The sequence below is a fragment of the Monodelphis domestica genome, chromosome 7 (assembly GCF_027887165.1).
Source record: "Monodelphis domestica isolate mMonDom1 chromosome 7, mMonDom1.pri, whole genome shotgun sequence".
NCBI classification, from domain to species: Eukaryota; Metazoa; Chordata; class Mammalia; order Didelphimorphia; family Didelphidae; genus Monodelphis; species Monodelphis domestica.
In genome coordinates, this window is record NC_077233.1 from 62,487,212 (window position 1) to 62,509,791 (window position 22,580).

At 39.1% G+C, this 22,580-nt stretch overlaps 1 protein-coding gene across 1 annotated transcript; it reads left to right on the forward strand.

The window, feature by feature from the left end:
• Positions 1-837: 837 nt before the first annotated feature.
• Positions 838-21,973, forward strand: SEC61A1 (SEC61 translocon subunit alpha 1). The gene is made up of 12 exons (XM_001378028.5): positions 838-1,203; positions 1,350-1,417; positions 4,557-4,622; positions 4,769-4,847; positions 5,850-5,981; positions 8,449-8,558; positions 8,870-9,023; positions 12,872-13,032; positions 16,256-16,453; positions 16,788-16,979; positions 17,453-17,529; positions 19,039-21,973. The coding sequence occupies exons 1-12, from the start codon at positions 1,197-1,199 to the stop codon at positions 19,223-19,225; spliced, it is 1,431 nt and encodes a 476-aa protein (XP_001378065.2). The 5' UTR covers positions 838-1,196; the 3' UTR covers positions 19,226-21,973.
• The last annotated feature ends 607 nt before the right edge of the window (positions 21,974-22,580 follow it).

A 22,580-nucleotide genomic window follows, 5' to 3' on the forward strand; every position in this document is an offset into this window, starting at 1 on the left:
TATTCTGCAATACATACTCCAGGCTCCATCTATAAAGTGGTTTATTGGCTGCATACTACCAGCCCCAATGCTTTTGTCATGCCCAAAACACACTGCTCTCACCTCTGTCTCTGGAAATCTCTACCTCCCTTCAAGCCTCAGCTCAGGAACTATCTACTAAAGGAGGCTTTTCTTAGACTCCTAACCATGACTTTCCCTATTTTATTGGTTTATATTTTAACTTGATCTCTAAGGTTATTTCTAGCTCTGAATCTATTACCCTATTACCCACATATTGGAACTACACCCTGTTGTAGTGGAATATAACCTACTTGATCTCAAAGACTGGATTTTATCTACCAGCACCTGGTACAGTTTTAATAAGTGCTTTTGAATTAAGGAGTGAATGAATAAATGAATGTCCTTTTCAGGGATTCCCACCCAAAATTGCAAATTTAATTTCCTTCCCCTGATTCTGGTGAAGGTTTGAAAGAATGAATAGATGTCCTTTCTAGAGATACCAAAAAATGTACATTTCATTTCTACCCCCTAATTCTAGTAATGATTTAAAAGAATGAATGAATGTCCTTTTCAGGGATTCCAAAATATGCACATTTCATTACTCTCCCCCCTCCCCCCTTCCTTTCTGGATAAATGTTTATTTGCCTAGTGAGAGAGGGTACAGTAAATTCATCTCTCAGGTGTGTCTTTGGCTTTTAAACCAAGCCTCAGCCATCTCTCCCGCAGCCTCTCATCCCAGCCACACCCCCTTATCGAAAGTTCGCTTCGGCCTACAAGGCCCATCCTGCATCGCGCGCGCGCACGCTCGCTCTTTCTCTGGTGGCGGCACGTTGTGGCCGGCCTCCCCACTCAGGAGGAGGGCGGGGCGAGCTAACGCGGGCCCCTCAGCATGCCGGGAGCTGTAGTATGGCTGGCTAGAGCCGGCCATCCCGGTGCGTGGCAGGAAGCGGAAGGGCCCCCGGCGGCCACGGAGTCCTCCTCTCTTGCTCCAGCCCGCCCCCACGGAGCCTTTGGGCTGCCTTCACTTCCCTTCCCGCCCCGCCCCGCCCAGCTCGGAGGGAGCGGCGTTACTACTGACGTGTCTCTCTCTTCCTCGCTCTCTCTCCCAGCGTTTCCCCCGGCTGAGCCTCTCCGCTCGCGGGCTCGGCCGCGGCCCCCGTCGTCTCCCCGGAGCTCGAGCACCCAGCGTCGCAGCCATGGGCAGTGAGTACCGTGGCAGAGACCCCCGGCAGCCACCCCCCGGGCGCTGAGGCCCAGACCAACCCCCCCCCCCCCTCACCCGCCCCACCCCCACCGCTCGGAGCCGGCGCCGCTGCTTTAACTCTCGATGTCTCTCTTCCCTCCCGCAGTTAAGTTTCTGGAAGTGATCAAGCCCTTCTGCGTCATCCTGCCCGAGATCCAGAAGCCAGAAAGGAAGGTAAGCCGCCCCAGACCCCCAGGCACATTCCCGGGGTAGGTGGCGTTGCCGAACTTGATAGGAAGGGATCACAGTCCTGATGCTTCGCCGGGCTCTGGAAAGGGTTGGGTTGTGGGGCGGGCGGGCGGTTCGGCCTTCTCTGAAAAGGAATAATTCCTGCAGTGCATGAAGGAGCAGGGATGGCGAGTCAGCTTCTGGAGGCGCAGACTAGTACCCAAAGGGCTCGGCCACCTAGTCTTTTAGCTGCCGCTTCATCTTGTACTGCCGTTTGCTTAACCTCGTTAGAGGGAGGAAGGAATAGAATGGGCAGAGTTGGAGAACCAGTAAAGAAAGAGTGATAGTAGTAGGGGGTGGAGGGGCTTTGCTTTGGAGAACAATAACAGTTATGGTAATGGTCAGCTTAGGGTCCTGGTGAACAATAAAGAAAGAATCTTGGTAGCGAGTGGTATAGGATCTTTGTATTAGTGGTCAGCTGATGGTGGTTTAAGAGCTAAGGAGGTTCTGAGTTCAAATGTGGCTACAGATACTTCCTAGCTGTGTGATCCTGGACAAGTCACATTGCCTAGCCCTTACTGCTCTCCTGCCTTGGAACCATTACACAGTATTGATACTTAAACAGGAGGGAAGAGTTTTTTAAGGGGGGGGAGTCATGGTAGGGGTTGGCAGTTATTTTCTTTGTATTAGAGACTAGTACAGAAAGAATCATAGTTGTTACTTTTTAGTATAGGTAGATAATTAACATTTCAGAAATCCTATCAGAAGGCCTCTGCTGCCTCAATTTCTAGTAGAAAAAAATCGAAGTACTCAAAGTAAAATTGTACTGATTTTATCAGAACGTAGTTTTATAGTTCATTTCTGTGCTTCAGGTTTTTTGAGTCTAAACAAAGATGTCAGAAGTTAGAAACCTGAATGAATGAAACCATTGAAAAAGCTCATGGTTGATAGAGTCTATGCCTAACTTTGTTGATGTACATATCTCTTTACATAGTTGTGATGGCTGTCTACCTGCAAAATAAGTCACTCTTATTCAGCATAAATATTTTCATGTATTGACAAAGTTCACATCATTCCTATCATTTTAAAATAACCACAGCCTACTTGACCAGTTTCCATATTGGTGCACATTTGGGAGATAATTGCATTACAAAAATGAAAATTGTTGAGAGTGGATTACTGAGGACCATAAGCCCAAGAATATATAGAATCACAAATTTTGACACTCAACCATGAAACAAATAATAGTAATAGATATGTTTGTTCCTACATCTTGAAGTAGATGTATATTAGACATCTTTATTAAACTCAAGTCCAAATCAGAATTTTTTAACCTTCCTCCTAACCTCTCCTCCCTTCCCTATAACTGTAGAGGGCAACACCACTACCATCCTCTCAACCCCTCAGGCTCACCATCTAGATGGCATCCTGAACTCCTCACTGTCTTTTACCCCATATCCAAGGTGTTGCCAAGGCCTCTGAATTTCACCTTTTCATCATCTCTTCAAATACTCTCCCTTATCTCTTCTCATACCACTATTAGCAGTAGCTGCTGGTTAGCCTCTCAAGTCTCTTCCCACCACCACAATCTATCTTCCATTCAACCACTAAAGTGATGTGATTTTCTTCAAGCACTGTTCCAATAAGTTGTAAACACCAGTGCCTTCCTGACTCCTCTAGGATCAAATTAAAAATTCAGTTTGGTATTTAGCATCCTTTATAACCTAGCCCCCTCCTACCTTTCCAGTCTTTTTACATTTTACTCCCCACCGTCCATTCTTCCGATTCAATGACACTGGTCTTATGGCTATGTCACATAGAAGATCCTCCATCTGTAGCCTCTAGGCACTCTGACTGGCCTCTTCATGGGGTCTTTTCTTGGAATGCTTTCTGTCCTCTGCTCCAGCTGCTAGAATGAAAACACAGAGACACACACTCTCCTTAACTGCCAACTAAAATCCCTTTTTCTACTGGAAGTCTTCTCTAACTCCTCTTAATTCCATTGCCTTCCCTCCATTAATTAATTAACTATCTCTCCCATTTGATTGTAAACTTCTTGGGCATAAGGACTGTTTTGTTTGTTTTGCCTGCTTTTTGATATTTGTGTTGTCTCCCAGTATCTAAAAGCTATATAAATGTGAGCTGTGATTATCATGCTGTATTGATTTAACATAAGTGAATTATTTAATTTGCATCAGTTATCCAAATAACTGAAATCTTGCATTTTTTTTCCATTTCTAATCATAACTATCTCTTATTAGAATGAAAGTTGCACAAATAATTAAAATCTATAGGTAATTCAGAAACCATTTTAACTAATAGTTAAATTTCTTTCCTCACTAAGCTTTTTTCTAGAGCTTTTAACATGCAGTAAAATGGCTATTGGATTTCATTTCTTTTTATGGTTGCTTTATTGTGGAGATTCTAAAAGGCTTGAAATGGCCAAAATGGAAGGGTAACAGGGCATAAATTATCCATAATTTGCCTCTTAGTAGTCAAGCTTTGACTTGATATATAATTTATTTCTAGCCCTAAGGGTATTTATGATTTTCAAGTTGAGATCCCTGTGAGAATCTCTCCATATGGAAGGAACCATTTCAGTAAAAGCTTGATATCCTACCAATTAGTCTGGAGTCATGTTGCCCATCTCAAATTTACATTTAAGAACTTCTGCTGAGATTGAGGCATAAGGAAGAAAGAGAAAGAGACTATACTGCTGTAATATTAAACTGGAGGTGTGCCCATTGTCTCTTATAAATCAAGGCAAAGCTTGACTATTTAGATACAGAATGTGGATAAAATATTAAAAAATGTGGGGGAAAAAAAAACATTTCAACTGGCCACAGAGAAGAGCATCCTATGGTATTAACCAACAGAAAGCATTCTATCTTACCAGATGAGGAGACCCATTGATGCTGTCGGAAATACTATGATAAACCAGAACTTAGGTGACTCAAGCCCTCTAGTCATTTTCCCTTGACCAAACATAAGATATTTAACAAGAAGAAAGAAAAGTTATCAATATAGACTAATTGGGGAGAGGAGTCAGCCTGAATCAAAGAACATTTTTAGAAGAATACAATTTATAAGACTGGTTATGGTGAAACATTTGTGTTTTACAGCTTTTCACTCTGTTTTACTCTAGATCCAGTTTAAGGAGAAGGTGTTATGGACTGCTATCACACTCTTTATCTTCTTAGTATGTTGCCAGGTAACTTTGAATTTCATGTTTCGTGTCCAAAAATACACACACACACACACACACACACACACACACATTTTTTTTTTTATGGTAAGGGAGAAATGAGAATGGGACTGAGTGTTGTTGACCCCTTCCTTTTCTTTGCATTTGTCTAGATTCCTCTGTTTGGTATCATGTCATCGGATTCAGCAGATCCTTTTTACTGGATGAGAGTGATCTTGGCCTCTAACAGAGGTGGGAACTAGTTCTATGGGCTTTATCTGTTCTGTGTATGATGAATTTAGCCATAAATTTGAACTTTTTTTGTGGAATAGACAATCATTATAGAAAAATATGAATTGGAGAATGCGATGAATAAAACAACCCCATAGAATACAATAACTTAAAAAATATCCAAGTTAACATTGAGGTGCTAAATTGTTTTGGATTGCATTTGTATTCAGTTTGTAATAACAAGATAAGGCCATGTATGGGATTGGGAGGAGGCAGGTGCTGAGAAACAGGATGGATTTTTAAAATATGCCTGCACAAGAGAAATGATGAAATTTCTACCTGTCTTCTCCACATTTTGATAAGGTGGCCCACAATAGAGAATGTGTAATTTGTTTCTCAGCTGCATCTTTTTCATATCTGTATGTTATGCATATAAGTCTAAAATCTAAGTCAATTTTTTGTGTGTAATCTCTACAGTTACATATGGTGGGGTTGGGTGGGTAGCTGTGTACTACTGTTGATGTATTTGATTAACTAGTTTGTAAAAAAATAATTCAATATCAGTTGGTACAGCTCACTTTAGTATAATGGGAGGTAGAGATTTATTCACAACTCCATATACAATTGTATAGACACCCATCCTTGTCTCTAGGAACTATTTGAATGTTATCCTTTAAATAACAGATGAAGAGGTAAACCTTTCTTATCTCAACAAAACCAGAATGAATCTGTTGTGGTGAATTTAAATGCATGGTTCTGCCTAGAGACCATGTGATTCTCTTAACAGAATGAGACATTGCCTGGCAAGATTTCCAGAATGAATTGAATTTGACTTCATAGTTAGTATTTCAGCATTATTTTTGCTTAGATTTAAATCATGTTTCTTATGTATTTTCAATCCAGGCATATTATATTTATATAACTCTGGTGAACAGGAATGAATCAAGTTTCTCCGATGCACTTTCACCATATTTGACATTCTTAGGTAATAGAAAATGTTTGATTTCCTCAATTGTCTTGCAGGCACGCTGATGGAGCTGGGTATATCTCCCATTGTTACCTCTGGCCTCATCATGCAGCTCCTGGCTGGGGCAAAAATCATCGAAGTGGGTGACACCCCAAAAGACCGAGCTCTTTTCAATGGCGCCCAGAAGTGTAGGTGACATTGTGAATAATGTTTATAGGTTTCTTAACTGAGAATATAAAGCTAATAAGAAACAAAAGTTGAAGCAGTCAGAGCAAATTTTTCCTTTAAGATGCCTCCATAGTCTCAGCTTTCTAATGCCTGAGTCCTATAATGCAAGTAGATAAATTTGTTGTTTAACTTTAGAGCCTTAAGGCATTGCACTTCTGGAGGGTTTGTAAAACATTATTGTTTATTTATAGAATATTGGGCTTGTAGTCAGGAAGTTTATCTGACTCTATGTATGTAACCCCATTTGGGTTTTTTTTGGCAACTAGAATTGTTTGCTATTTCCTTTTCCAGCTCATTTTATAGATAAGGAAACTGAGGCAAACAGCATTAAGTGACTTGCCCCCGGGATCACCCAACTAATTAGTGCCTGAAGCCAAATTTGAACTCACAAAGAAGATGCAATTCCAGACCCAGTGCTCTGAGCACTATGCCACTTAGCTTCTCAAGGAAGACCTGAGATCAAAAGCATCTCCAGACACTAGCTGTGTGTCCTTGGACAAGTCACTTCACAGCTGCCTGAGTTTACTTAACTATAAAGTGGGGATAATGTAACTCCTACCTTCAAAGGTTGTTATGTGGATCAAATAAGATGATATCTGCAATACCTTTAGTGCAGAACCTGGCATTTAATAAATGCTTGTTTACATCTTTTTTACTGTGCAAGAAAAGTTCCTTTGAACCAAAAAAGATCAACCAGGTTGTCCTCATGAGTAACTCATTTGCAGTCTGCTTTATTAGCAGCTGTTATCAGTAGCAACCAACAAAAGCTAAGCTTTGGAATTGACCTTGTGCTGCTGGCAAGAATGTGGCACCAGGGGATTGCACAAGCTGTTTCAGTTTTAGTATACTATACCTCTTCCTGTGTCATAGTAACTTAATGGATGGAAATTTCTAACTTAATTTGTGGCATCTTTTCCATACATATATATATATGTCTGTGTATGTGTGTGTGTGTATAACAACATGTTTTTAAAATTATGGTTGAGTATATAATACACATTATACTTGAATCATTGCATTGAAACATTAAATGGTTTCTTGAATCAAAATCACTGAACTTGACATTGGAAGATAAATGGTTCAGTTTTTGACTGTGACCCTGAGTGAATGATCATGAGAAAAATCGCAACCTCTCAGCCTCAGTTTCCCTATAAATGCTTTATAAACTATAAAGTACTGTATATCTGAGCTGTATTCATTGCCAGGCAAAATAACCCTGCAGCAGATTTAAAAATAAGATCAGACTTAGAATTTTACTTGTCTAGCTTTGGAATTTTTTTTAATCACATGACACAATCAGCTGGAAATGAAGAAAAAAACCTATTTATTTGTCTGGTACTACTATGGAAGCAATAATGTGGTTTACCAAGATCTCTAACAGCAAAATTATAATGATATATAAGAAAGGAAAATGGGCTACAAAGTAAAAACCTTCTACTAAATTAAAATATATTTTTAGGAAAGAGAAATGTGAAAAATAACCTGTTTCTTGAAGAAATTTTCCCTCTTAAAACACATTATGTTGAATGTTAGGAGAGGAATATCATTCAATTATCTTTGAATGAACTGATTTCAGTTCGATCACTATCACCAAAGTAAGCATGCACAGTTGGGCCTGTTATTAAGTATGGGTTGAAACCTCAGGCCTACCTCAAGGACAATCCAGTTAACAAATGACCTGTGTTCCAACTGTTTGGCCCACAATCCGTGACTTCCTAAATAGTGTGAAGACAGGAAAGATGTAAGTTAAAATATGACCTCAGACACTTACTGAGTGGCATTGTGCAAGTCACTTTATCTTTGCCTCATTTTCCTCATCTGTAAAATGGTAATAACAGCACCTACCTCCCAAGATTATTGTGAAGATCAGAGACGGTAATTGTAAAGTGCTCAGCAGCACAGTATCTGACACATTAAGCACTCAGTCCAGTTATATTAACACTTTACATTTATAAAGAACTTACACAAATATTCTTATTTTAATCCATTACCCCATAGCATAGATAATATAAACACTGTCCTACTTTATAGATGCAAAAACAGAGGTTGGAAGTGGCAGAGCCAAGTTAGAACATAGGTCTTCTAGTTCCAGTTTAGTACTCTTTGCTCTAAAGCATATTACTCCCACTTGTGTGCTATCTGGGCTCTTTATAGGACCTGAAATTTCCAAACAATTTTGTAGCCTTCTGTGTTGTTGTTTTTTTTTTCTTTCCTGATTCTTTACTTTTTGAATAGCAAAAGAAAAATTAGGACCTCAATTTGCTTTTCTTGGAAAACATTTTGCTAGCTCATTGACTTAACATGCAGATTAATGGCAGACTACATAGATGCTAAAGAGATATTTGGTGCCCTTAATTTAAACATTTGAGCTTCTACCTTCCTTGACCATTCTTTCAAAATGTGATATGATCTTTCTTTGGTTTACAGTATTCGGCATGATCATTACTATTGGCCAATCTATTGTGTATGTAATGACTGGAATGTATGGAGATCCCTCTGAAATGGGTGCTGGAATTTGCCTCCTGATCACCATTCAGGTAATTACATTTGCTAGAGTACAATTCCTTTGTCTTCCAAATAATCTTTCACTCTCATTTCCCCATAGCAAATCTAGGAAGTATTGAAAGGGACCATCTCACTGAGGGGAACATGGAGGCCCTTCATTTGCCCGTAGCAACACATGAGAAGGAAGTTCTTGTGACAGTTATTCATTAAGCAAGGATGATCTCTTCTCATCCCTTAATGTTAGTACCACGGTATTTTAACTGTAATGAGAGGCAAGACAAGGCCTATGATGGATGACATAATATATCAGCTCTTAATTTTTGTTTTCCATTTACCATCGTAGCTCTTTGTTGCTGGATTGATTGTCCTGCTTTTGGATGAGCTCCTACAGAAAGGTTATGGTCTTGGTTCTGGTATATCTCTCTTCATTGCTACCAACATCTGTGAGACCATTGTGTGGAAAGCATTCAGTCCTACTACTGTCAACACTGGCCGAGGTAAAAGCCCATTGTTCACCATTCCTTGTTTTTCATATCTTGATAGTTTTAATGTGCATTCTTTGTATCACCTTCACTATTGAAAGTATTTTGTGTACTAAGACAAATGTTAAAATAATATGCATTGAAACAGAACTTTTCAAATAATATTTCTCAGTGCCATAAGAGAGAATTCTTTAAACAAATTAGATTTTAATACCTAGTGGGATTCCTCCTGACTTTCACAGCTATTTCATCAACTTTGTGGAATCCTATAGGAAATAAATAGCAGTCAACATTTAATGTCTTTTGTCTGCTGAATGCTGAGGATATTATTGCCTTACTCATAATGCTTATAATCTAGTTAGTGAGACATTAAGACAAATGAACATTTATTTACTAAGCAAATTGTGTACTGAGGAAAGCCTTGAGTGGAGACAACTAATGAAGAGATGCTTACTGGATTTTAAAAATAGGTTTTAAAGAGCTCTGAAACAGATTGGCATTGGTAAAAGTAAGGAGAGGTTTAAGGAAACAAAGTCATGAAGAGAGGAACAAATAACTTACGTTCCCACCAGTGATATTAGCTGGGGGGTGGGGGGAGCACTATGTCAAGACGACAAAAATTATAGGAAAATATTTGGAGCAGTCACTTGATGGAGGGTCTAGAAAACCAGACAGTGGTTAAAAGTAGGCAAGGAAAAGAGGAAGTAGACTAGACACATACTGAAGTATTTTTGTAATAGAAGTAAAGGAGTGAAGGCCTCTAGGAGAGGAGATGTATAAGATATGATGATGGTCAGAGAAGTTCATTGAAAGGAAGAGAGAAGCTTAAAGGATGGCGGTCTTGTCAGAAAAATTTGGGACAAGAGGGAGACCTGTTTGGAATAGTTTGGTTTTTGACTCTTTCACTTGTGGGTGTCAGCAAAAAAGTTTCTTCACTAAAGGTTTGGAGTGAAGATAAAGTGAGATCAGAGATGGTGAGAGAGCTATAGGAGCCTCTGTCTATCCATGACCATTGGAAAGTGAAGTGAATAACATGAGCAGGGCCCAATGAGAGAACTGAACTAGTAGAATAAGGAGAGAGAGCTGTAACCAAAACCAAAGGCACTGTGTATAGCTGCAGATAGCAGCTGTCACATGGGTTTTAGAGGAGTTGTGGTTGAGCTATGATCTCAGAGGGCTCTTCCACCTTTAATCATCTGTGATCCTATTTTTTACAAAAAATGGCCAACATTATCAACTGAATGAGGTGAATGAGAGCTGATAAAAGACCATTGATTTTGCTGAGGAGGAAGTCATTTGACATTAAAGACAGCATTTCAGTGGAATAGGAAGAGTGGGAGCCAAATCATCAAAGAGTAAAAGAGGGAATGGATGGTGCGAAAATAGAAGAAGCAGTCAACAGATGTTCTATCAGTAACCATTTATTAATGGCTTCCTTTGTGCCAGGCCTTATGCTAAGTGTTGGGGAGACCAAAAGAGGCCCAAGACAGTCCCTTCTCTTAGGGAATTCATGGTCTAATCTAAACACTGATGTTTGCAGCATGCAGATGGCTATGTACATTTAGAATCTGTACAGGGCAAATTGGAGGCAGTCTCCTAGAAAAGGTACCAAAATTAAGGGAACCAGGAAAGGGTCTTTGCAGAAGGTGGGGTTTTATAAACCTGAGGCTTTTAGGAATCCAGGAAGCAGAGGTGAGAGAAAGCACTCAGAATTAGGGATCAGCCCATGAAATGTTCCTAGTTGAGAAGTAGAGTGTAATGTACAAAAAAACAGCAAAGTGGCCAGTGTCATTGTACTGTAGGGGGACAGAGAGGGAATAAGTTGTAAGAAGGGACATGGGGATGAAATGCTTTAAAAGCCAAACAGTAATTGAGACTTAATCCTGGAGGCAAAAGGAGCCACTTCAGGGGAGTGACCAGTCTCACAATTTATTGAAGGATGAACTGGAGATGGGAAGAAATCTGAGGCAGGGACTTCCCCCCACCTTTCAGCAGGCTATTACAGTGATCCAGGCTTGAGGTGACGAGGGCCTGCACCACCAATAGGGTGGCAGTGTCAGATCAGAGGAGAGGGTGGCACTGATGAGTTATCAGGAAGGTAAAATTAGTAGGACTTGGCAGATTGGGTATGGGGAGAGGGTAGTGAGGTGGCAACAGTCAGTTGTGAAAAATAGGAAAGAAAATGTAGAAGAACTGAAAGGAGCTGTAAAATTGGATGTGAATAATTGTAGAGGGTTGAATCATACTAATTCTATAGCTATCTCTGAAACTATAGAAGAGACCACTAGGCTTCATAATATAATTCTCCACGGTCAAAGTGTGCCTGTATGGCAATCATTCAGCTTGTTGATTGACTTAATCAACTATACCTTTAGAAAAATACATGTCAGGCAGCTAGATGACTTACTGGATAAAGCACCAGGCCTGGAGTTGGGAGGTCCTGGGTTCAAATGTGGCTTCAGACAATTCCTAGCTGCATAACCCTGGTCAGGTCACTGAACCCCAGTTGCTTTGCCCTTGCCCTTCTTCCCACTCTTCTGCCTAGGAACCAATTAAGTTTTTATTTTTTCAGAAAATACATGTGTGTTATAAGAACAAGATACAAGGACCTAGAGAAAACTATTAGTCAAGCAAAAAATAAAATTATCAGTGGCACAGAATATTTCTAAAAGTTCCTTGGTACTTAGGTTAACAGTTTCTTAAAATGGTAGGAAAGAAAAGAAAACATAAGTGTCATGTAAAAGAGCCAGCCAGTAAAGCTTGTTGAATCCTAAAGGTATTATATATTGAGAAAACACTTATAACGTACTGGCTATGTGCCAGTATTGTGCTCAACACTAGGGACACATAGAAAAGCAAAGAGAATAATCTCAGCCTTCAAAGAGCTTACATTCCTACAGGCATGCTAGGAAGCCTGGGGAAAACTACATACAGGAAGTAGTTTTGTATATTTCAGTTCCCAAATAACAGGAGTATTCATTTGCACAAACTTGATTATTCCCAGTCAAACAAAATTGACAAATATGTACCTGTAATGTCATAAACTGAGTTCACATTTCTGGGAATGATGCATGCACCAGGAAATTTAGCTCCCTGTCAATAAGCCAGCACAAATTCATTGAAGTTGATTGCCAGATCTCTCTAGTGAGATAATTGCTTTGTTCTAGAATTATAAACATGAATAATAAGACACTCTCTGTTTCATAGTTTTACTTCTTCGTTTGTCATAAATTCTTTGTCATTTTATTAAATAATTAGGCTGTCACTATAGTGCTCACTAGTTCCTTTTACCAGATTCCAAGATCCAGTCCCCATTGTGATCATGACTCAGTATTGACTTCTGGCTTCATCTCTGCAACATCTCCCCTACTTCACTTGCATGGTTCAGCTTCCCACCTTGTCCTTTTTCTCGAGTGAGATTTGTCTCTTTATCATTGGTCAGATTCATCTATATGTTGCACATATGTGCAGGAGCACTTATAGAGGTCCAGCCTTATCAAATAGATTGGTGATCCTGTAGCCTTAAGCACCCCAAAATGATTAAATGGGTTTGTCAAGGGTGATGTTGTTAACAAGATTGAAATTGGCCTTTTAGATCAATTTCTAACCTAAGGTTAGAGATGAGAAGCCTCTTCTTTTTGATTGACTTTTCTTTTAAGACCTTTTTGGTCACTAGGCAAAGAACTAACTTTTAGGCCATATGAGAGTTGTGCTAGAGTGATATCTGTTTTTCCTATGCCATGGGCAGCTTCAGTTCATGCAACCTAAAAACATCTGCAGAAAGAATGAAAATTAGGGGAGGAGTAAAATACAATCAATACTTTTTGGAGAAAATATATATTATCTTATTCTTCTTTAATTAGGTATGGAATTTGAAGGCGCCATCATTGCATTGTTCCATCTGCTGGCTACACGAACAGATAAAGTTCGAGCCCTTCGAGAAGCTTTCTACCGCCAAAATCTCCCCAACCTCATGAATCTGATTGCCACCATCTTTGTATTTGCTGTTGTCATCTATTTTCAGGTTAGTCCAAATCCTGTCTACTTTAGGTACAAAGATTGGGTTTCAGGTTTTCATGATGCAGCCATGAGTGTGTTCCAAATGAAATCTAAGAATTTCATTCAAAAACTATCTGTAAGGTTTGAGGTCCGGAGATCAAATGGGATATATGATTTCTTTGATATAGGGAACTCCAGTTGAGAGAAACCTCCTTCCAATGTAGAACTGTACCTGTTCTCATTTTGAGGTCTTTTGTCCTGGAAGCATTTAGAAGTTGTGACTTTGTCCCTTTCAGGACTTGAAATCTAGGTTTTCCAATTTCAAGGTTGGCTCTCTTATCACTCATGCCATTACCATCTCAGATGATAGGCCCTTCAGGTAAATATTTAATAACATTAATCCAGCTTCATGCCAAATTTGGTTTATTCCCTCACTACTCCAAATTTATCATTACCAAGAAATAATTTAATAGTAAGATATATTTCCATATTGTCTAAATGGTTGAAAAGTCATTGAGCCAACTTTTTTAGCCTGGGTTATTACTATTTCAGTTACGCATATGACTGATTCTCATTCCCCGTCTCCACCCCCCAGAGCTTTGCTGAATGAGCTTATTAGTTCCATTCAATAAAACATTGGCTACTATGTGCCAGCCATTGTACTAAAGCAAAGCAGTCCTTGTCTTCAGGGGGCTTACATTATGGAGAAATAGCATGTATCCAGAAAGTTAAATACCATAGAAAATATGAAGTAATTTACATTGGATTCTCACATGAAGGGAAGTTTAACAGTAGAGGTCTAGGGGCAAGTTGGCACAGTGGAGAAAGTGCCCGGCCTTGAATCAGGAAGGCTTATCCTTGTGAGTTCAAATCTGATTCTGTGACCCTGGGCAAATAACTTAGCCTTATTTGTATCAGTTTCCTCATCTGTAAAAGGAGCCAGAGAAGGAAATGGGAAACTAGTATCTGCCCAAGAAAACCCCACAGAGGGTCACAAAGAGTCAGTTATGACTGAAAAACAACAACGGGTATTCTAAGGGTCACAATGAAATGGTAAATTAAAGTGGGATTAGGGCATAGAGTTTGGGCCACTAGGAATGGTGGGGGTAGAGAGCAAAGATTTGTGGCCAGAGAAGGGAACTTTGGCCTGGGCATTTCATACTAAAAGCCACAAGGATTCTAAATTGGAGCCATAGGTCAATAAGTAGACTGTCATCCTACCTTCCACAGTAGCAATATTGTTGATGTGATCATCAGTTGTAATGTCCAGCTACACAAATTAAATGTACCTACTTTGATTCACACAAGGACCTACCTTGGGAACTGTGTGAATAAGCCAGAACAGAACTCAATCCAAGTGTGAAACTCTTGATGCTGCATAATCAAAGGACTTTACCTAACATGATAGAAAGAGCATGATGGCCTAGAGTTGAGAAAACCAGATCGTTTCTATCCAACTCATCATCACTAAGTAAGCTTATCTGGAACTCAGTTGTCTATAAAATGAGGGACTTGAGCTTAGATATCTATAAGGCCACTTCAGCTCTAAACAATACTGTGGTCCTAGTAGGGAATTCAGGTTATCTAGGAATTGGAATTAAATCTGATTACAATTCCTGGAAGAACAAGGAAAAGTAAGGACTTAGCCTGATTTGCCAGCCTTGGAAAATGTGTTGCTAGGAAATAAATTTGGCTTAAAATAGGTCATTTCTGTACTCCTGCCTCTGTAGTTACAACTTTGTGACCTACTTCTCAATAAGAATCCCAAAATGTTTTCTGCAGTTAACTTGCTTTTAGATTTTTATTGTTGCACAGACCAAAAATCAGTTTAGGAACACTGACCCAGCTAACTGCCATCCTCACTCATAGGGCAGCTAGCTCTGTGGAGGAATGAAACATTGTGGTTAGGATGAAATGGCTTTCCTCTGTTCAATTATGGAACAGTCTCCATAAGACCCATTTAAGACATGGGTCAGGACTGGCATAAACAGAATAAAATAAATACCAAGAGAGCAGGACATTTGGTTGGAGATATGTTCGCAAAGGTTTATAACAGTGCCTTTCCACACCTGCCACAGTATTCAATTTTTTAAAGTACAATCTTGTTAATAAGAGAATATTCTATAATTCCAGTGGCCAAGATACTGAAGTCTATTTGTACACAAACATCAAAGATGTTCCTGAGTAAAATATGAACAGCTCAAACAAGGAGGCAAACATCATAAAAGTGTAGCTGCCTTAATGGGACTAAAATGGGGAGGGAAAAAACAGTTCAAGGATTATAAAAATTCTTTATTACACAATAGCTTCAATTCTTTAGTGGTAGAGGGCAAACATAAGGCCCTAACATTTGATTTGTGGGTATGTGTATGTGTCCATTTTTTAATTTATGAAAAAAATTTTGCCAGATTTGAATACTACTGAGATTTGAGCAATTAGATTAGATTTGTGGTAATGGCAAGATGAGACCCTTTGTTTTATTGCTTTAGGTTTTATAGACATTGGCAATGATATTATTAATAATTTATTAAGAACCCTGGTTTGTTTTTTTTTTTTTTTTCAGGACACTGTAAGCACTGAGTGAAGGTTTTAAAAAAACTTGAAAAGATAGTCTCTGCTCATAGAGCTCGTAGAGTTTTGGGGATAGTGGAATAGATAGAAAAATTCAACATCTATTAAACTATAGGAAGAAAGGAATGCTATGGTAGACACATTGAGATAGTCAAAAGAAAAAATGGCTGACTGAACCCAGAAGGCATAGGGTTATGGAAGGTTACATAAGCTCTTCCTTGTCTGATGGCAGGCTACAGGATGGGGCAGAGAAAACAAGACTGTACGTCTATGTTCCTGACTCAACACTTAATTACCTATTTGCCCCTATTAACTTCTTTTTCTTTATCAGTAAAACAACCGTCTCATCTAACTTTTAGGGCCTAGAATTGTGTGATAGTGTGGTAGCCTTATCGTAGTTGGTAAAGGAAGGTTGTGAAAGCCTTAACTTTAACACTTTCTTTAGTAGCTAGGAGGCTTCCAGGCAAGATTTTGATTATAACCAGTTATTTCTGAAGAAGCTCTCTGATGTGAAGTCACTAGACTCTCAGTGCCAGCTCTGCTCCTCATTCCCCTTTCCTTCCTTCAGCAATATAAGGAACTCTTTGACCAAAAGGCTCTATGAATCACATATGGTTGTATATGATGGATGAAGATAAAAGTAGTAAAGGACCAATGTGCTTTGTTTGACCCCTTAGGGCTTCAGAGTCGACTTGCCTATTAAATCAGCCCGGTACCGTGGTCAGTACAACACCTATCCCATCAAGCTTTTCTACACCTCCAACATTCCCATCATCCTTCAGTCTGCTCTAGTATCTAATCTGTACGTCATTTCCCAGATGTTGTCAGCTCGCTTCAGTGGCAACTTATTGGTTAGCCTACTGGGCACCTGGTCTGTAAGTATATGTCCTTTTACCATATTTTTATGTGCAAGCATATTCTTTGATTACCTTCATGTTGAAAATAATGACTTTTTAGATGTCAAAACGGTATGATTACATATAGCCAGATATTTTAGCTGATATAATTTTTCCTTAAGGACATTACTCAAAAATTTAATGCTTTTTAGGTAGGGAACTAGGAAGGTACCCTGATTTCTCCCCCACCCCACCCCCATAATTGAAATTGTCTAATGAAATTGGGGGGTCTATATCTGTTTTGAACGATGTTTTGGCTACAAATTTGAGTTCTAAGATTTAACTGAGTAAATTAACTTTTTATTATTTCTAGGATACTTCTTCCGGGGGTCCAGCTCGTGCTTATCCAGTTGGTGGTCTTTGCTATTACTTATCACCCCCAGAATCCTTTGGCTCTGTGTTAGAAGACCCTGTGCATGCAGTTGTCTACATAGTATTCATGCTGGGTTCATGTGCATTCTTTTCCAAAACATGGATTGAAGTCTCAGGTTCCTCAGCCAAAGATGTAAGTAGAAGTTGAATTATTGAAGAGGGAATTAAATTACACAGCAGTTCAAGATTTTATCTCACTTGGTACTGTATAGTAGGAATAACCAATTAAATGTATAATATTTTCATTTTTAACTAGAGTGTAGAAAAGTAGTTTACTATCCAAGCATTTTAGGTGCTCCCAAGATTCCATGAATATTACTTTATATAAATATTACAGCTGGGTAAAAGTAGATAGTCTGAGTCATTGTTTAGCTCTTTGTCCAAAGCCAAACACTGAATTCCTATAGATTGAGAATAGAAGTGAGATTTATCAAATGATTTACTTGTCATCTGACTTCTCTATAGAAGTTTGAGTTTGTATTCTGATTTTTTAAAATAATATTCTGAACAATGGGTTACTAAGTTAAAACTTCCTACTTTTATTTTATTATTTGTGGGTAAAGCTGATCTTTCTCTCCCCACACTCCTCTAATGGGTGACATGTAGGTTGCAAAACAGCTCAAGGAGCAACAGATGGTGATGAGAGGACATAGGGAAACTTCCATGGTCCATGAACTAAATAGGTGAGTAACCAGTGTATACCTAAAGTAGTTTGGGGATATCATAGACATTGACCCTGTTGATGTGCTATCAGTATTCTCATTCAGAATGCGCGCGTGTGTGTGTGTGTGTGTGTGTGTGTGTGTGTGTGTGTGTGTGTGTGTGTGTGTGATACTTTTTTTATTAGTCGAGCTCTGACCACCCAGTCTCTAATAAGGTCTTTCACTCTTATATCCCATCTTGATGGGAGCTTTGGCAAAATCTAACCAGCTAGAAAGGCTCTTGAGTGTAGACTGATAATGGATTGTGTTCCTGTCACCCAAGGATTGGCCTAATTCAGTTCAGAGGCTCATCACCAAGCTGGCTATAGGTGTGATAGATTTTTTTCAAAGAAACTCAGAAATCATTGCTGAATCAGAGAAAGGTTGTAGTCTCCACTTGTAGAGGAATTATACAGTGATAAGATTATAGATTAAACATTATTTTATTTGGTCATTTCCAAACATTATTCATTGGAAACAAAAATCATTTTCTTCCCCCCTTCCCCCCACCTCTCCCATAGCCGGCGCATGATTCCACTGGTTATCACATGTGTTCTTGACTCAACCCATTTCCATGTTGTTGGTATTTGCTTTAGAGTCTCTCCTCAGTCATATCCCCTCCACCCCTGTAGTCAAGCAGTTGCTTTTCTTCGGTGTTTTTACTCCCACAGTTTATCCTCTGCTTGTGGATAGTGTTTTTTATATCCCTGCAGATTGTTCAGGGACATTGCATTGTCCCTAATGGAGAAGTCCATCACCTTCGATTGTACCACAATGTATCAGTCTCTGTGTACAATGTTCTCCTGGTTCTGTTCCTCTCACTCTGCATCACTTCCTGGAGGTCGTTCCAGTCTCCATGGAATTCCTCCGCTTTATTATTCCTTTGAGCACAATAGTATTCCATCACCAACATATACCACAATTTGTTCAGCCATTCCCCAATTGATGGGCATCCCCTCATTTTCCAATTTTTGGCCACCACAAAGAGCGCAGCTATGAATATTCTTGTACAAGTCTTTTTCCTTATTATCTCTTTGGGGTACAAACCCAGCAGTGGTATGGCTGGATCAAAGGGCAGACAGTCTTTTGTCGCCCTTTGGGCATAGTTCCAAATTGCCCTCCAGAATGGTTGGATCAGTTCACAACTCCACCAGCAATGAATTAGTGTCCCTACTTTGCCACATCCCCACATTTATGGATTTTCAAACATGAAGCAGGGCTATTATTTTAATATAATGGCTTTAGAGAGTAGGCCTTTTGCATCAGTGGTTCCTTAAACTTACTCTGCCTTAACTTTTTGCATATGTCCGGTGGCATAAGGAATAGAGATGAATTTAGCCATGTAAAATTTAAGTTTTGCAAGAGGACAGGCTGTGCAATAGATTATTTTGAAGGGGGACCAAGGAAAGCAAAGTTGTTACAGATAGAAGTGATTACTGAGAAAAGTAAGAAAGCTTTCCATTTAATTCTCCTAATTATTTCTCTTTCTAGATACATTCCCACAGCTGCTGCATTTGGTGGACTGTGCATTGGTGCTCTCTCAGTCCTGGCAGATTTCCTTGGAGCTATTGGATCGGGAACAGGAATCCTGCTTGCTGTCACCATCATTTACCAATACTTTGAAATTTTTGTCAAGGAACAGAGTGAAGTTGGCAGCATGGGGGCTCTCTTGTTTTAAACTCTGCATTTTCATGGGCCTAGAGGAGAGTATTCTTGAATTGTCCAAGAAGAGAAAAGAAATAACCAAAATCTTGTTACAAGAGCTCTTGAAAGAGAATCACATATGCCATGGTAGAAGAACTTTTGTTTAATAGTACTTTCAAATTACATATTCTTTCATTCCGACGTTTTTGTATCATATGTGCACTTTGTAAAGTGCCAGAGAATGTCCAAAATGTTGTTTTTAATTCTGGCATTAGCAAAAATAACTGTAGAAATGGGATTTTCTTTATTTGATATGTCTCCTGAGCTGAATTGATGTAAATGATTAATCATTTTCCAAAATCTCATTTTTTTTTTTAAGAATTCTTAGGCTTTGAGTTTGTGTCTTCTAAGCACTAACTATTGTTGTACTAGTCACAATTTCTACCACCCAGAGGGATCTATGAATCTGGTTATAAGCACAAACATCATTAAAACTTATCCAGTTCATACTGGGAATAGGGTGAGAGGAATATGACTTTAAATTCAGGTGGGCTTAAGGAAGCATTATGTTAAAATTTTATCAGAGGGTATCTCTCCTTCATAACCTGGTGAAAGGCATCTCATTAGCATAAGACTTGTTTCCAAATAGAATAATTTTTTTTTTCCTTTTGAAAGAGTCTAGCCTAGCTTTTCAAGGGAAGAGAATAGCTTAAGAATGAAAATGTAAACAACATTGCGATGCCTGGTAAGTGGGTCTCTTTCTCTGTGGATGTTATCACTGTTGGCTAAACTAGTTGAGCTATGAGGACTAAAATAACAGAAACTGCATGTCCCTGCTTTCTACTTGCTCAATTACTTTTCCCTTTGAGAAGTCCAAAGTTCTTTATTTTAAGAAATTGAGCCTAGCTGGACTAAGCAGTTTCTCTCTGAAGTATATGTTGAAAACTGATTTTTCTAGAATAGTTTTCTAGCTCAGAGCTGTGCCTGAGAACCCTCTAAGTGACATTTATAACATCCTGATGCTTCCAATTTATAGTTCCTTTCATCTCATATATCATTTTTCCCCTTAGTCTTCCTACCTGCCCCTTTCATCACCACCTCGAAAATATTCCCAAAAAGGAGATATTTTGGCAATTAGGCATAGAAATAGTCTCCAGGTTTTCATAGCCAGTTCTATCATACATATTATTTTATAGGAAGAATGAACATTACCCTACTCGTATTTTTAGACCTTTTTTTTTTTAATTGTATGTAGGACCAAATAAAAGCAGTATGAGTAAAAAGAAACCAGGGAATCAGGTTGTATAATAAACTGGTATTGCCCAGTATAGGAAAAGAGAAATTTCAAACAGATAGTAAGATCAAGATTTTGGAATTACTTTTTTTTATGCTGGTCCAATATTATTTTTTAAGTCTTAAAAATTATGTCCAAAAACCTGTTTCCATCCTCAACTAACAATTGGACTGCGAGAATGAAGACCTTTTTGAAGTTGGGAATATTTAAGGAAAGCCTGAAATATTGATAGAGGGGGCATAGGAAATAATATCCACAAAGTTCAATAGAGTCAATCTTGAGGAAGACTTTGGAGTTTGGTGGCACCAGACATGATAAGAATCTGGAAGCGGAGAGAACCCAGGGCTAGGTTGTGATGCGTGAGCTGTTGGGCATCTAGCAAATGAAAGTAGAGATACTGGCAGTCTGGTGTCATGGAGAGTGGTGCTATCCCTAAGACAAAATAGGCGTAAAGTGGATTAGCCCACAAAGTATAACTGGCCTCTTCTAAGTGGAAACTCACTGCCAACCTCAGGTGGAGAGTTTTATACATAGTACAGGGTGTTCCAAAAGTCTCTGTTTGGTTTTGAGCTTTGAGTTTAATACTTTAAGTATATTAGTATTACTCTTAAAACTGCACAGAGACTTTTGGAACGCCCTGTATTTCAATTAGCCCCAAGCTAGGTCTAGTCTCTGCTGGAAGGAGCAAGATTAATGTTAGTTCATGTCTGAGAGCTTAGCTCTTAGCTTCACTTTGCCAAATCATTTCGATTTGATTCATGGTGGTGGTTGGGCGTTGATTTGTTGAGAATCCATTGTAGTGTTATAGTTATCAGAGCCAAATGGTTAACTTTGCTCGCCCAGAAGTGAATGGGTATCATGGAATTCACAACCAGAACAGACTTGCAATTACCTGTTCTATTTTAGAGAAGAAATTGAGATTTAAAATGTTTACACAAGGGCTTGGAAATTAGCTAATCCAAAACAGTACTTCATGACCATGTACAGGCCCACTTAGGAACAGAGGAAGGCAGTCTGAGACACTGATTCTCATCTTCCTCCATAGCCATTGAGCTTTGCTGTCCATCCCTTCTTGTATTGGGGATCTTCTCGTTGCCTGATTCATACTTTTCTTTGTCCCTCTCTTCTTGCTCAGTCCCATGCTCCACAGCAGAAACTGATCATTGAGGGTGCTGATGTGGAATGACAACTCCTTAAAACCAAATGATTGTTTTGGGGGGTTTTTTTTGGTTTTATGTTCTTCTTCCATATACTCTTAGAACTCCACTGGTACCATTAACTACGTGTCCCTGCTATTGGCAAATGACAGCATCTTTACCATCTGTAGTTGCTAAGCCTCCAGATCCTGCAAGGATGGGGTCTTGTGTAATAGTATCGAGACTGGGGCCAACACTCAACCACCTTTGAAGGTTTATTGATAAAGGTAAATTATGGTATAATGGAGGAATGGAAACAAGCCATGAATAAAGGAAATGTTTTACAATTCCACATGTTTATTGTGTTCTTTGTTTCTGCTCTGTTTCTTTCATAGAAGGGCTAAATGAGGCGGGGGAAAACCTTAGAAAATTTAGGAACAGATCTTGGTTAGAGAGTGCTAAATTGGAAAGTTAGTGAACTGCCATCTTCAAAATAAACATTTGTTCTTGGAAGCTGCCTTCTGCCTAGCTTAGCACCATACTTCAGTTTTTAGGTTAGAAAAAGACAAATCTTGGTCATTTATGAAGTCTCAGTTCTTCGGTTTCTGTATTTTAAAAATGACTTGTTGGGTTCATTTATTTCCAGTGCTGAACTTGGGCTGCACTACAGCAAGGCTGCCCTAAGGCAGCACGCCTGAGTAATGAATACCTGTCATTTTGAGTTGAACATCCTACTTTGTGGTAACACCAAGATAATGAGCCCAGGTTGAATCATGGAAGGAGGTAAAAAAAGACTGCAGAGATCCCTTCCAAAACAAGCCTGCCTCCTAGTGGTCATGCAGCTTCCGCCCTTCCCCAAGCTGTCCTTTATACTTTTGCAGTTAGGAAGTTTTTCCTCTTATAAAATCTGAATCAAAATTGAGCTCTTCACCATTTCCCACGTGTGGTAGGCAACATAG

Excerpts from the sequence above, each read along its gene's own strand:
- SEC61A1 (XM_001378028.5), top strand. Across the intron at positions 5,982-8,448 it reads TTTCAATGGCGCCCAGAAGT|TATTCGGCATGATCATTACT; the intron begins GTAGGTGACATT and ends TTTGGTTTACAG. Across the intron at positions 17,530-19,038 it reads ATGGTCCATGAACTAAATAG|ATACATTCCCACAGCTGCTG; the intron begins GTGAGTAACCAG and ends TTCTCTTTCTAG.